At 40.9% G+C, this 14,248-nt stretch overlaps 1 protein-coding gene across 4 annotated transcripts in view; it reads right to left on the reverse strand.

The window, feature by feature from the left end:
- The window catches only part of EXOC3L4 (exocyst complex component 3 like 4), a 44,959-nt gene that overhangs the window by 17,762 nt on the left and 12,949 nt on the right, over positions 1-14,248 (reverse strand). The window contains exon 2 of one of the 4 annotated variants that reach the window (XM_070477768.1): positions 61-3,167. The exons of the other annotated variants lie outside the window; for them this stretch is intronic. Coding sequence (XP_070333869.1) covers positions 61-95 — 35 coding nt within the window. The 5' untranslated portion in view covers positions 96-3,167. The remainder of the gene's footprint in view (positions 1-60; positions 3,168-14,248) is intronic. 4 annotated transcript variants of the gene reach the window in all.

The following is a 14,248-nucleotide window of genomic DNA, read 5'->3' on the forward strand; positions in this document are numbered from 1 at the left end:
TCTCTAAACCTATAACTATTGTTAATACAGCTTTGTTTGTTTTAAATTTTTTTAACTTACCACAAGGAGATATCTTGACAAGAGCAGAAAACCATTTTGAGGAATTAAAGGTGCCTGGGTGGGCTACAGTCCATGGGCTCGCAAAGAGTTGGACACGACTGAGCAACTTCACTTCACTTCTCTTCCTCTGCCGCTGGGGTCCAGCCCCAGCAGGATCCAGGGGAACCCTCAGGATGAACGGCGTCAGCGAGATAAGACACAGTGAGACAAACCTCGGGGGCTAAGTCTGAAGTTTATTTTTGCACTCCTCCTTTATACCCTCTACAACATCTTTTAGGGGGAAGTGCATATCGCTTACACAAGAGTTAGCTCAAAACATTACAGCAACTTGACCTTCAACAGAAACAGGATGTCATCCACATACTTCTCACTTACAAGAGTCTTTTTATCATTTGACCTTTGGGCCTGTTAACATTTTATGGATGGTACCTGGGGTGACTTAAGCAACTTCAGTAGCTGACCCTGTTTTTCTTGTGGTTAATCAATTTCCATTTTGATAGGCATCATCTCTATGGGAACCAGATAGGATCACATTTTTATGGAACAGAAATGCGAAGGATTGCAAAAACAGCAGATATAGCACAAAACAGGCTCTTAGTCTAAAAGTTAACTACCTGCAAGAAGTCACCAGCTAATCTCTATCTAAAGTATTTTCTATTAAACACATTTGTGGCTATTTTATTTGTGGAGCCTTTCTCACCCCACGGAGGGACCTATGCTTAATAGTTTCTTTTGTTAGCGTACTGTGCTTAGGATGTTCAGAACAATCATGAGCATTTTTTGCAATGGGAGCACGCATTTATCAAACAAGCCAGAATGCCAGCAAAAGGGTTTGAATTGAAGCATTTCTTCCATCCCTGGCCCCTTCAGAGGGTACCAGCGTCCCGGAGATTTATTAGTTAGGGTTTTAAGTTGGTCCTCATTCAGTGAAAGAGGAGCAGGAGAGCTCTCGGCAGGCGACACAAGAGTCTGCAGCAGGGCGAACAGAACAACGGCTGGAAAGGGGGGAGGCTGCAGGGCGCAAGCTTCTGAGGTCTCTGCCGAAGAGCTCTGCCGATACAAGGGAGGACGACAACAACCTAAGAATCAGCGCTATTACAGCGACGTAACTGAAAAGAGTGGACAGAATACTTTTGGTGGAGATAAAGTTGGCGGCTCCAGCGGCAGGAACGAGTAATCGGGAATGCTCCATTGTTCTAATCTGTCCATGCAGTCTGTCTAAATCTTAACTTATGCTAGAGCTATTCCATACCCCTGGAATATGATTTTTAATTTTTCCCAATTGTAATCAGTCTCATTAACCTTTAAGGGTGTTACACAAATCCACCAGTGTGCGCGTGGCAGGACAGTGCTAACTTTACTTTTAGGGCTTGCAGTTCTGTTCCAATATGCATCACCGCTTCCTCTAGAGCACCTACTTTCATTTCTAGTTTTCTGTCTATGACCTCTTGAGTAGCTAAAGCTAAGGAGACATTTTTTGACGTAGGATTAACATACTGTGCAGTAGGTACTTGCTGGGTTAATGCAATTGCCGCTACGGAGACAGACGTAATGGCAGTAATTAATGCTGAAATCCCTAAAACAAGAATCCTATAAGTCACTTAGAGCGCGTCAGATCTGGCAATTGTTGAAGCACAGCTAGACCATAATTATCATACCAATGAGTAGTTACTGTAACCGGTACCACAAGATAAGGCGGACGCTGTAATACAACAAAGGAACACACATTGTATTGAGGATTTAAACAGGAGGATAGCGTACATTGTTTACAGGAAACCTTGTTCGGTCTGCCCGTATAGTTCATGTGTATTTGAAGATTTTTTGAATTATTGGTAAAGAGAAAAACACAGGGTGAGGACAAACAGGCCAGGGCAGAATACGTAGAATCGTTTTTGGGTCGAGACAGTGTGATAGGAGACGTGGCTGCAAGGGCCCTTCATATTCCAGGCTGCCAGAATATTTTATTTTTGACTGTGTAGGATAGCATGGGAGGGACAAATTGGTTATGATGCCATCTATTGGCTGCCAAGGGCCAGTGAATAAGCTGGTTATTCCAATTGTAGAACTTGGCAGCATAGCCATGGACTAACTTTGGCTTTTGTCTGGGATTTGGGTTGCTCCAGTCTTATACTGAGAAATTTTTTCCTCCTGGGATTATATAATCAATTTTGGAGTTATATGTACAGGATTTCCAGCTCGGACAACCCAAACGGTTATCTCTAGTTTTCCATATCACATCTGAAAAGGCTATCTCATTGCAATTCAGATAACCAGGCAGAGCAAGTTGAAATTTTAACTCATAAGGATCAAGAACTCCTGGCATACGAGCCAGCAGTTTCCAAACCAGCCGGCTTCTCTTTTTATCTTCAGGAGCCGTCAGAGGGGAATCTGTCAGCAAAAGTGTTTTAGAGGCCCCAACGCATCCTTCTTTAGAAGGGGTTATAAGGTCTCGGGAGCAACCGGTAGGGAAATTAAAACACACCGGGAGTCCATTGGTCAGTCCTTTAAAGGTGTGGTTGTAATTAATAGGATAATGATCATTAGTATAAGAAGTATAGGATCCCCCCAAAAGATGGGGTTGATCGGTATTAAGCCATATAGGACCGTTATTCCAAGTCACCACCTGAAAGGTGGGAGGATCTGGAAAATAAGCCCAATATGTTTCGGGGGAGGCAGCGCTTATCTGACAAGAAAGTAAAGCAAGAATGGCAATAAGGACTTTCGGGGGAGGATGGAGACCCTGTGGGGACCCTATCTCCTGTGCTTGCTGACAGAGCACCTTGATTTGTCCCCAGGTAGGGAGAGAAGCTTGTCGTGTTGAATGTGCTGGTCATCTTGGTGGTCTCCTGCGGCGCCAAGAAGCGGGAGGATCATGAGCAGTTAAACAAAGCCATGACATCTGCTTGATGGGAGGGTCTTGCTGACCTTCTTCCACGATTTCCGACATCACCTGCGGCTGATTTATCTGCCTTCTCCCCGCAGGTGGGGGGTGGAGGTAGAGGAGCTCCCTTCCTCTTCTGTGGTCGGGTCATCGGGGGGTCGGATGCTTGAAGATCTGCGACATGCCGAATCATTCTGTCTGGGACCCAAATTGGTGATTCTGCATCCTGGAGAAATATACGAGCATATTCTCGACCGCTGGTTAATAACGGGCCAGGCCTCCTCCACTGTCCCCATAGGAGGTCTTTTCATTTGACCAGAGACCTCGTGCCTGAATGCTCGGGACTTCAGTGCCATTACATTGCAGGCATGCCCGATGAATCAATGTTAAGGTTGTTTATTACAAACAGAGCATGGTGCAGGATCTGACGAGGGGAACTATACTTAAATTCACCCTCCTGTAATTTAAATATTTGGGATTTTAAGGTCTGGTGGGCTCTTTTTACTATAGCTTGGCCCTGTGGATTGTAAGATATTACTGTGTTATGCTTTACGTGAAATCTCATACAAAACTCTTGGAATGACTTGGATGTATAGGCAGGGGTGTTATCAGTTTTTAAAGCTTTTAGCAGCCCGAGATAAGAGAAGCTAACAAATAGGTGTTGAACCACATCTTTATATGCTTCTCCCATCCGGGCAGTGGCTATGATAACAAGGGAAAAAGTATCAACAGTTACATGAATGAAAGACAATTTTCCAAAGGAGGGGACATGCGTCACGTCCATTTGCCAGAGCATGTTGGATCTAAGGCCGTGGGGATTTACTTCCATCAGTAAATTTGGGATCATGGTGGGGCAGCGAGAACAAGCATGGACTATTTCTGTCACAGATTCTCAAGGGATCTGAAACTGGTATCTTAAAGCTGTGGCATTTTGGTGATGCTCTCAGCATCAATGAGAGGGCCTCAATGAGAGGCCCTCGCTTTTTCTATAACTGAAGCCACAGTTATTCTAGTTAGTGAATCTGCCAAGTCATTTAAAGCATTTAACGGGCTCTGCAGACCAGAATGGGCTCTAATATGGCCAATATAAAAGGCTTGGTTTCTGTTCCAGACCTGTTGCTGTAGCTTGGTTAGAAGTAAAAAATTGTAGTCTTAGTTTCAGGCAGAACCGCAGTTTCAATGTGTGTAAACAGCCTAACCATATACTGAGAATTGGAATAAGGGTTAAATTCCTTTTCTGCAAACATTATAAAAGCCTCTATGACCGCAGTGTGTTCCGCCCTTTGAGCAGAAGTTTCTCGGGTGTGTATTACTGTTTGATCTTCTGTAATGGTAGAAGCACGCCCACTAGCTGACCTATCTGTAAATATCACCTGAACATTGGGAATAGGAGAGGGTTTGCGTCTTACAGGGAATATCACGGGATGTCTAGAAAGGAAGTTTAGTAGCGCATGTGAAGGCAAATGATGAAATATCTGTCCTGTGAATCCTCCCATGGTGATTTGCCAGCTCTCCTCAAACATCAACAAGGCATCTAGTTGATCTTTGTTGTAAGGAATCGCATTTTTTAATGGTTCTTTGCCAAAGAGCTCTATACTGCGCCTCCTTCCCTTCAATATTAAGGCGGCTACTAGACTTGGGGACGCTGCAGCTAACTTTTTGGCTTGTGCGGGCAAGTGTGCCCATTCTAGAGGCCCTTCCTGCCAGAGAGCCCCTGTAGGTGCAGCCGGAGTGGCCAAAGAAACTGCCAAGTAGTTGACATATGAACTCTCTTTACGTAACTATTAGATAAAGCCTTTTCAACCTTTTTTAATGCCTCTTGAGCTTCAGTGGTTAACTCTCTTTTTGAAGTTGGGTCTCAGTTTCCTTGTAAAATATTAAACAGGGGTTTAAGTTCAGCTGTTGTTAATTTTAAGTAGGGTTGTATCCAATTAATACCTCCCGAGAGTTTTTGAAAATCATTTAATGTATGAAGACGATCTTTTCTTAGCTGCATAGGAGCATGAGTCACTGTGTCAGAATGAATGACGCGCCCTAAATAAGTTATAGGGGGATTAATTTGAATTTTTTCTGAAGCTATTCTTAGACCATGTGTAGATAAAGCCTGAGTCAATTCGTGTAAAACAGTTTGTAAATGAGGTCTATCGGGATGAGCTATTAAAATGTCATCCATATAATGAATCACATACACTTGCTCATATTTAACTCTTACATCTTCTATGGCAGCATTTACAAATTTTGGACATAGTGTTGGACTATTTTCCATTCCTTGTGGTAGCACTTTCTGCCGGGAGCCATTATGGGAGAGCCCACCCGTGACGAGGTCAGGAGAAGACCTGACACGCAAGGCCGTTCAGGACACAAGGGACCCTCGGGTTGGCCCCGGCCTCTCCCCCGCCCTGCAGCCTCCCCCCTTTTCAGCCGTTGTTCTGTTCGCCCTGCTGCAGACTCTTGTGTCGCCTGCCGAGAGCTCTCCTGCTCCTCTTTCACTGAGTGATGACCAACTTAAAACCCTAATTAATAAATCTCCGGGACGCTGGTACCCTCTGAAGGGGCCGGGGATGAAAGAAATGCTTCAGTTCAAACCCTTTTGCTGGCATTCTGGCTTGTTTGATAAATGTGTGCTCCCATTGCAAAAAATGCTCATGATTGTTCTAAACATCCTAAGCACAGCATGCTAACAAAAGAAACTATTAAGCATAGGCCCCTCCGCGGGGTGAGAAAGGCTCCACAAATGAAATAGCCACAAATGTGCCTAATAGAAAATACTTTAGATAGAGATTAGCTGGTGACTTCTTGCAGGTAGTTAACTTTTAGACTAAGAGCCTGTTTTCTGCTATATCTGCTGTTTTTGCAATCCTTCACATTTCTGTTCCGTAAAAATGTGATCCTATCTGGTTCCCATAGAGATGGTGCCAATCGAAAAGAAAATAGATTAACCACAAGAGAAACAGGGTCAGCTACTGAGGCTGCTTAAGTCACACCTGGAGCAAGCCATAAAATGTTAACAGGCCTGAAGGCCAAATGATAAAAAGACTCTTGTATACGAGAAGTATGTGGATGACATCTTGTTTCTGTTGAAGATCAAATTGCTGTAATGTTTTGAGGTGATCCTTGTGTAAGCGATATGCACTTCCCCCTAAAAGGTGTTGTAGAGGGTATAAAGGCGGAGTGCAAAAATAAACTTCAGACTCAGCCCCGAGCTTTGTCTCACTGTGTCTTTTCTCGCCAACGCCATTCATCCTGAGGGTTCCCCTGGATCCTGCTGGGGCTGGCTCCCAGCAAGAGGAGCCAAGAACAGGAACCCAAAGGTAAGTCTCTCATTTTCCAGTTTTCGGGATGGCTAGGACCCCACTAGGGCGCTGCAGGCCCCCCCTACATAAGAAAGGTAGGGTAAAAAAGGTGGGTAGGTTTCAGGTTCCTTCTTTTCTACGATTAAGATCCTCTCCTTTTTCTTCTTCTAATTAGTAACAAAAATGGGTAACAGTGAGTCAAAATAAGGCAGCTTTTTATTGGAGTCATAATGCAACTCCTTAACCGCAGAGGAATTAAAGTTAAAAAGACCAGTGTTCAGTCCTTTTTTACGTTTGCCCAAGAGCACTGTCCTTGGTTTCCAGAAGACAGCAGTTCTCCTGGGTTCCCCTACCCTCCTGCTCTCCACCCGGGTGCCCTTCCCAATAAAGTCTCTTGCTTTATCAGCACGTGTGTCTCCTCGGACAATTCATTTCCGAGTGTTAAGACAAGAGCCCGGTTTCGGGCCCTGGAGGGGGCCCCCTTTCCTGCAACTGGTGGGGACTCTTCTTCGCTGAGACCGACATCCTGACCACTCGGGGAACTCAGGGGCCAGCTTGCCTGCCAACGGGCCAGACCCAGAGGCCGCAACGGGGACCCTCTTGTCCCTGGTCTCCTCCTGACGCGGACGACTGGCCAGAGTGCCCGACCGGTGGGGAACAGAGGTTTTATTGAGCTCTTTCCCCTTCCCTCTCTCTTTCGTCTCCTTAGCCCTTCCTATCATTCTGTTTTTCTAGTCCCCTGGTCCTGGACACAAGAATCTGAAAAGCCTTTAAAAATTTTACTTATTTCAACTTTTTTTATAAACTATTAAATTTTATATTGTAATATCTAATTCATGACCAAACTTAGAAAATGAAGCTAGATCTTGCACTGTGTCTGTCTAAATATGTCTTGGTATGTCTTTGTCTCTGGGGAATATTTTTTAGGTTAATTTGTAAATGAACTCTATTTAATTGGCTTAAAGAAAGGTAAGCGCTTACAAATCAAATAATTCTAAATTAAACAATAAATTCCAGGTTCAGGTGAACTGGGAAATATTCAGTATTAAATACCTGATATTAATGTTTGTTTGTTGACCTATCTAGTATAGACATGTCTTGGAGTAATTAACATCAAATAAAATATTTTCATTGTACCTAAGTTTAATATAAGTTAAATATTATATCTAAGTTTGTCAACAAGGAAATAACCTCGAGTGAAGAAACTTCTAAAAAATGTAAATGAGATATGAGTTTATATACAAATTCTATTAAAAATAATTATTCTTTAGGAATATCTGTCTACAATAGTCTCTCCAGATTGGCGTAACTTAAATTTCTAAGGGCTGTGCTAAACTAAGGATTGGAAGTCTATTAAATAATTAGGTCACTTCCAAATAAAACAAGATTTTGAAATATTTACTACTAAACACTGATTTCCTTTTACAGAAAAACTAAAGAGATTTGAGACTACAAATGAATAATATTTGATGCCATCCTGAGATGTTCGCTAAAATTTTTTTTTAGAAATTATCACTGGTATTTATGTTCACCAATCTATAGAATGCTAATATAAAAGTCAATTCTTGGTTGCTTAAGGAAAGTAAGATGTGTGTGTTCAGTAAAGAAGGTATGAAGAATGAAGATACATTTTATGAAGGAAAAAAGAAGTAAGTCTGACTTACAGTTGGCTGTTCCAGGATGGGAGAACAAACGGGTACAAAAAGTGATAAAAAGGTTTTATAAAAACTGGACCCCAAGGGAAGAGTTTTGTGTATAAATAAAAGTTTTCTTGAGATGTGGAACTGCCTTTGATAATTGATTTTAAGTTTCTTTACCTCTGAAGTGATCTGTTCTATGTTTATCTTTAAAATCTTCTTTTTCACTTTGGCTAAGTAAATATATTATTTCACAGTGATCTATATGATTCTACCTGACAGAGTACTATAAACCCTTTTGATATTTATTGACAAAACTGCCTAAATAGCTTGACTTCTAGCTGACTTTGGGATGCTTCAGAGGGCCCCTGAGACATCCCAAAGAGCTATTAAACTACCTGAGTTCATTTGACATGTTAAATTGCATGGGAAATATTGTTGGAAGAATGATAAATCTTCTCAGGTTATATTATATGGTTGATGTTACTTATATAGATATTCTAGAAATTGTATAAAATTCATAAAAATCTGATATGTCCTGGTAAAATGTTGTCAGTTATAATTTTAGTTATCATGTTAAAGTGTTACAAGTCACAGCAATGACCAGGCTACTTTGTCAATTACAATTTAATTAGATTTTAAACATGCCTTGTGTGGTTTCACTTTCATGCCTTTAAAAAAATACTGCTAGTTCTTCAAGATTTATAAAAAAGACTTTTCTAAGATTAACTGATAAATTTTGTTTGTTTGCTATCTGGTAAATTGGCAACAGACTGGAATTTAGTATACTGTCTATGTTAAGAAAACAAAGTTTTCTTAATATAAATCTTGCAATAAGAGATTATAAATTTCTTTGCCTTTAAGTGATTTATATTTGTTTTTTAAATCTTTTGTTACTTTAGTAAATAAGTGTTATTTAAGATTATGGTACATGTAGAGGCTAATTCTGCTTCTACTAAAAATAACCCCTCACTGTTAGACTTGTGCTATCCTAATGTCTTAAAACATGACAACAGTCTACTCCTAAATTGGGGAATTAAAAATGGGTAAACAATAGCTGAAAATCAAAGAGTCAGGGCTATGGGAAATCCAAGGTGGCCACTTGGCTTTTCCCAGCTCCCTGACAAACCTCATTTTTATTTGATGGGTTAAAGCCTTCCCTGGCTACGGGGTTAATGTATCCATAATAAAAAAATCACTAAATATTAAGATTGTAAATTGTTAAACTAAGTTTCTAGTTTTGTTAATTAAGGTTTAGTGTTTACTTAAGACTCACTTCTGAGATAGTTCCTTGTTATGTTATATTGCTAACAGATTTAATTAAATTATTAAAAAAGACACCCTAAGTTTGTTTCTAAAGCTTATCTCAGTAATCTATCTTTGGATGAAGATCAGATGCCTCATGACTTGCAACCAAGACATCCTGCATGGGCAACTAAACAAGCCTCCATACCCACATGGGGGCCAATGAAGTCGCTTTGTCATCAAGCACAGGAAATAGCTTCTCTACAGGGATCTTCAGCCTCTCCTGAAAGGGTTTTTATCGCTGTGCTTGCTTTACTTTCTTGCCAGATGCTGGCCCAGGTCACCGGGAAAGCATGACCGTGCTGATGGAGCTGCATGAGGAGGTCCTCCAGGACATGGTCCCCCTAAGAAGCACCTGCTGCGACACCAGCCCGCCAATGCCCAGACGGGCCTGATAAAAGAAAACACGTTCCGCACCATGCCGCAGCCCCGGCTCTTCACGATGGACCTCAACGTGGTGGAGCACAAGATCGCAGCCTTAAGTGTGCTTGCGGCCTGCAATTATCTTCCTCAGTCCAGAAAAAAGATCATTGCTGTGCTCTTCAAAGCCCTAAATTCAACCAACAGCGAGCTCCAGGAGGCCGGAAAAGCCTGCATGAAAAAGTTTCTAAAAGGCGCTACCATAAAAGTAGACCAGATCCACACTCCCATGCGCCCGCTGTTGATGATGCTGGGAGACTATCGGAGCCTGATGCTCAACATCGTCAGTCGCCTGACCTCTCAATATAATATTTGTTCCTTTGTGGTGCTGCGACACCCAACTTAGCTTATGGTGCCCGTCTCAGTGAGTACCTATTGGTATGACATTTATGGTATAGCCGTTCTGCAACAACTGCAAGATTTAATGCGATCCCGACGGTTTTTAGGACTGCTTATCTTAGGGATTTCAACTAATAACAGCACATACCTCTGTCACTGTGGCAGCAATATCATTGACTCAACAGGTACATACTGCTCAGTATGTCAGTGATATGTCAAAAGATGTTTCTTTAGCTCTAGCTATGCAAGAGATTATAGATAAAAACTTAAAATTAAAAGTAGACACCCTAAAAAAAGCAGTCATGCATATTGGAACTAAATTACAGGCCTTAAAAGTAAAGTTAACAATATACTGTCAGGCCGACTACCGGTGGATTTGTGTAACACCCTTAAAGGTTAATGAGACTGATTAAAATTGGGAAAAAATTAAAAATCATATTTCAGGGGTATGGAATAGCTCTAGCATAAATTTAGATTTAGACAGACTGCATGGACAGATTAGAACAATGGAGCATTCTCGATTGCATGTTCCTGCTGCTGGAGCTGCCAGTGATTTCTCCAGCTGTATCTCCGCCAAAAGTATTTTGTCCACTGTTCTCAGTTACATCGCTGTAATAGCGCTGATTCTTCTTATTATTGTCGTCCTCCCTTGTATCATCAGAGCTCTTTGGCAGAGCACTCAGAAGCTTGCAACTGAAATTCATCTGGCTGTTTTAAAAAATAAAAACGGGGGAGATGCCAGGAGCCATTATGGGAGAGCCCACCCGTGACGAGGTCAGGAGGAGAAGACCTGACACGCACGGCCGTTCAGGACACAAGGGACCCTCCGGGTTGGCCCCGGCCTCTCCCCCGCCCTGCAGCCTCCCCCCTTTTCAGCCGTTGTTCTGTTCGCCCTGCTGCAGACTCTTGTGTCGCCTGCCGAGAGCTCTCCTGCTCCTCTTTCACTGAATGAGGACCAACTTAAAACCCTAACTAATAAATCTCCGGGACGCTGGTACCCTCTGAAGGGGCCGGGGATGAAAGAAATGCTTCAGTTCAAACCCTTTTGCTGGCATTCTGGCTTGTTTGATAAATGTGTGCTCCCATTGCAAAAAATGCTCATGATTGTTCTAAACATCCTAAGCACAGCATGCTAACAAAAGAAACTATTAAGCATAGGCCCCTCCGCGGGGTGAGAAAGGCTCCACAAATGAAATAGCCACAAATGTGCCTAATAGAAAATACTTTAGATAGAGATTAGCTGGTGACTTCTTGCAGGTAGTTAACTTTTAGACTAAGAGCCTGTTTTCTGCTATATCTGCTGTTTTTGCAATCCTTCACATTTCTGTTCCGTAAAAATGTGATCCTATCTGGTTCCCATAGAGATGGTGCCAATCGAAAAGAAAATAGATTAACCACAAGAGAAACAGGGTCAGCTACTGAGGCTGCTTAAGCCACACCTGGAGCAAGCCATAAAATGTTAACAGGCCTGAAGGCCAAATGATAAAAAGACTCTTGTAAGTGAGAAGTATATGGATGACATCTTGTTTCTGTTGAAGATCAAATTGCTGTAATGTTTTGAGGTGATCCTTGTGTAAGCGATATGCACTTCCCCCTAAAAAGTGTTGTAGAGGGTATAAAGGCCGAGTGCAAAAATAAACTTCAGACTCAGCCCCGAGCTTTGTCTCACTGTGTCTTTTCTCGCCAACGCCATTCATCCTGAGGGTTCCCCTGGATCCTGCTGGGGCTGGACCCCGGCAAGTGGCGCCAAGAACAGGAACCCAAAGGTAAGTCTCTCATTTTCCAGTTTTCGGGATGGCTAGGACCCCAGTAAGGCGCTGCAGGCCCCCCTACATAAGAAAGGTAGGGTAAAAAAGGTGGGTAGGTTTCAGGTTCCTTCTTTTCTAAGATTAAGATCCTCTCCTTTTTCTTCTTCTAATTAGTAACAAAAATGGGTAACAGTGAGTCAAAAAAAGGCAGCTTTTTATTGGAGTCATAATGCAACTCCTTAACCGCAGAGGAATTAAAGTTAAAAAGACTAGTCTTCAGTCCTTTTTTACGTTTGCCCAAGAGCACTGTCCTTGGTTTCCAGAAGAGAGTTCTCCTGGGTTCCCTTACCCTCCTGCTCTCCACCCGGGTGCCCTTCCCAATAAAGTCTCTTGCTTTATCAGCACGTGTGTCTCCTCGGACAATTCATTTCCGAGTGTTAGACAAGAGCCCGGTTTCGGGCCCTGGAGGGGGCCCCCTTTCCTGCAACTGGTGGGGACTCTTCTTCGCTGAGACCGACATCCTGACCACTCGGGGAACTCAGGGGCCAGCTTGCCTGCCAATGGGCCAGACCCAGCGGCCGCAACTGGGACCTGCTTGTCCCTGGTCTCCTCCTGACGTGGACGACTGGCCAGAGTGCCCGACCGGTGGGGAACAAGAGGTTTTATTGAGCTCTTTCCCCTTCCCTCTCTCTTTCGTCTCCTTAGCCCTTCCTATCATTCTGTTTTTCTAGTCCCCTGGTCCTGGACACAAGAATCTGAAAAGCCTTTAAAAATTTTACTTATTTCAACTTTCTTTATAAACTAGTAAATTTTATATTGTAATATCTAATTCATGACCAAACTTAGAAAATGAAGCTAGATCTTGCACTGTGTCTGTCTAAATATGTCTTGGTATGTCTTTGTCTCTGGGGAATATTTTTTAGGTTAATTTGTAAATGAACTCTATTTAATTGGCTTAAAGAAAGGTAAGCGCTTACAAATCAAATAATTCTAAATTAAACAATAAATTCCAGGTTCAGGTGAACTGGGAAATATTCAGTATTAAATACCTGATATTAATGTTTGTTTGTTGACCTATCTAGTATAGACATGTCTTGGAGTAATTAACATCAAATAAAATATTTTCATTGTACCTAAGTTTAATATAAGTTAAATATTATATCTAAGTTTGTCAACAAGGAAATAACCTCGAGTGAAGAAACTTCTAAAAAATGTAAATGAGATATGAGTTTATATACAAATTCTATTAAAAATAATTATTCTTTAGGAATATCTGTCTACAATAGTCTCTCCAGATTGGCGTAACTTAAATTTCTAAGGGCTGTGCTAAACTAAGGATTGGAAGTCTATTAAATAATTAGGTCACTTCCAAATAAAACAAGATTTTGAAATATTTACTACTAAACACTGATTTCCTTTTACAGAAAAACTAAAGAGATTTGAGACTACAAATGAATAATATTTGATGCCATCCTGAGATGTTCGCTAAAATTTTTTTTTAGAAATTATCACTGGTATTTATGTTCACCAATCTATAGAATGCTAATATAAAAGTCAATTCTTGGTTGCTTAAGGAAAGTAAGATGTGTGTGTTCAGTAAAGAAGGTATGAAGAATGAAGATACATTTTATGAAGGAAAAAAGAAGTAAGTCTGACTTACAGTTGGCTGTTCCAGGATGGGAGAACAAACGGGTACAAAAAGTGATAAAAAGGTTTTATAAAAACTGGACCCCAAGGGAAGAGTTTTGTGTATAAATAAAAGTTTTCTTGAGATGTGGAACTGCCTTTGATAATTGATTTTAAGTTTCTTTACCTCTGAAGTGATCTGTTCTATGTTTATCTTTAAAATCTTCTTTTTCACTTTGGCTAAGTAAATATATTATTTCACAGTGATCTATATGATTCTACCTGACAGAGTACTATAAACCCTTTTGATATTTATTGACAAAACTGCCTAAATAGCTTGACTTCTAGCTGACTTTGGGATGCTTCAGAGGGCCCCTGAGACATCCCAAAGAGCTATTAAACTACCTGAGTTCATTTGACATGTTAAATTGCATGGGAAATATTGTTGGAAGAATGATAAATCTTCTCAGGTTATATTATATGGTTGATGTTACTTATATAGATATTCTAGAAATTGTATAAAATTCATAAAAATCTGATATGTCCTGGTAAAATGTTGTCAGTTATAATTTTAGTTATCATGTTAAAGTGTTACAAGTCACAGCAATGACCAGGTTACTTTGTCAATTACAATTTAATTAGATTTTAAACATGCCTTGTGTGGTTTCACTTTCATGCCTTTAAAAAAATACTGCTAGTTCTTCAAGATTTATAAAAAAGACTTTTCTAAGATTAACTGATAAATTTTGTTTGTTTGCTATCTGGTAAATTGGCAACAGACTGGAATTTAGTATACTGTCTATGTTAAGAAAACAAAGTTTTCTTAATATAAATCTTGCAATAAGAGATTATAAATTTCTTTGCCTTTAAGTGATTTATATTTGTTTTTTAAATCTTTTGTTACTTTAGTAAATAAGTGTTATTTAAGATTATGGTACA

Source organism: Odocoileus virginianus, chromosome 16 (genome assembly GCF_023699985.2).
Source record: "Odocoileus virginianus isolate 20LAN1187 ecotype Illinois chromosome 16, Ovbor_1.2, whole genome shotgun sequence".
Taxonomy (NCBI): domain Eukaryota; kingdom Metazoa; phylum Chordata; class Mammalia; order Artiodactyla; family Cervidae; genus Odocoileus; species Odocoileus virginianus.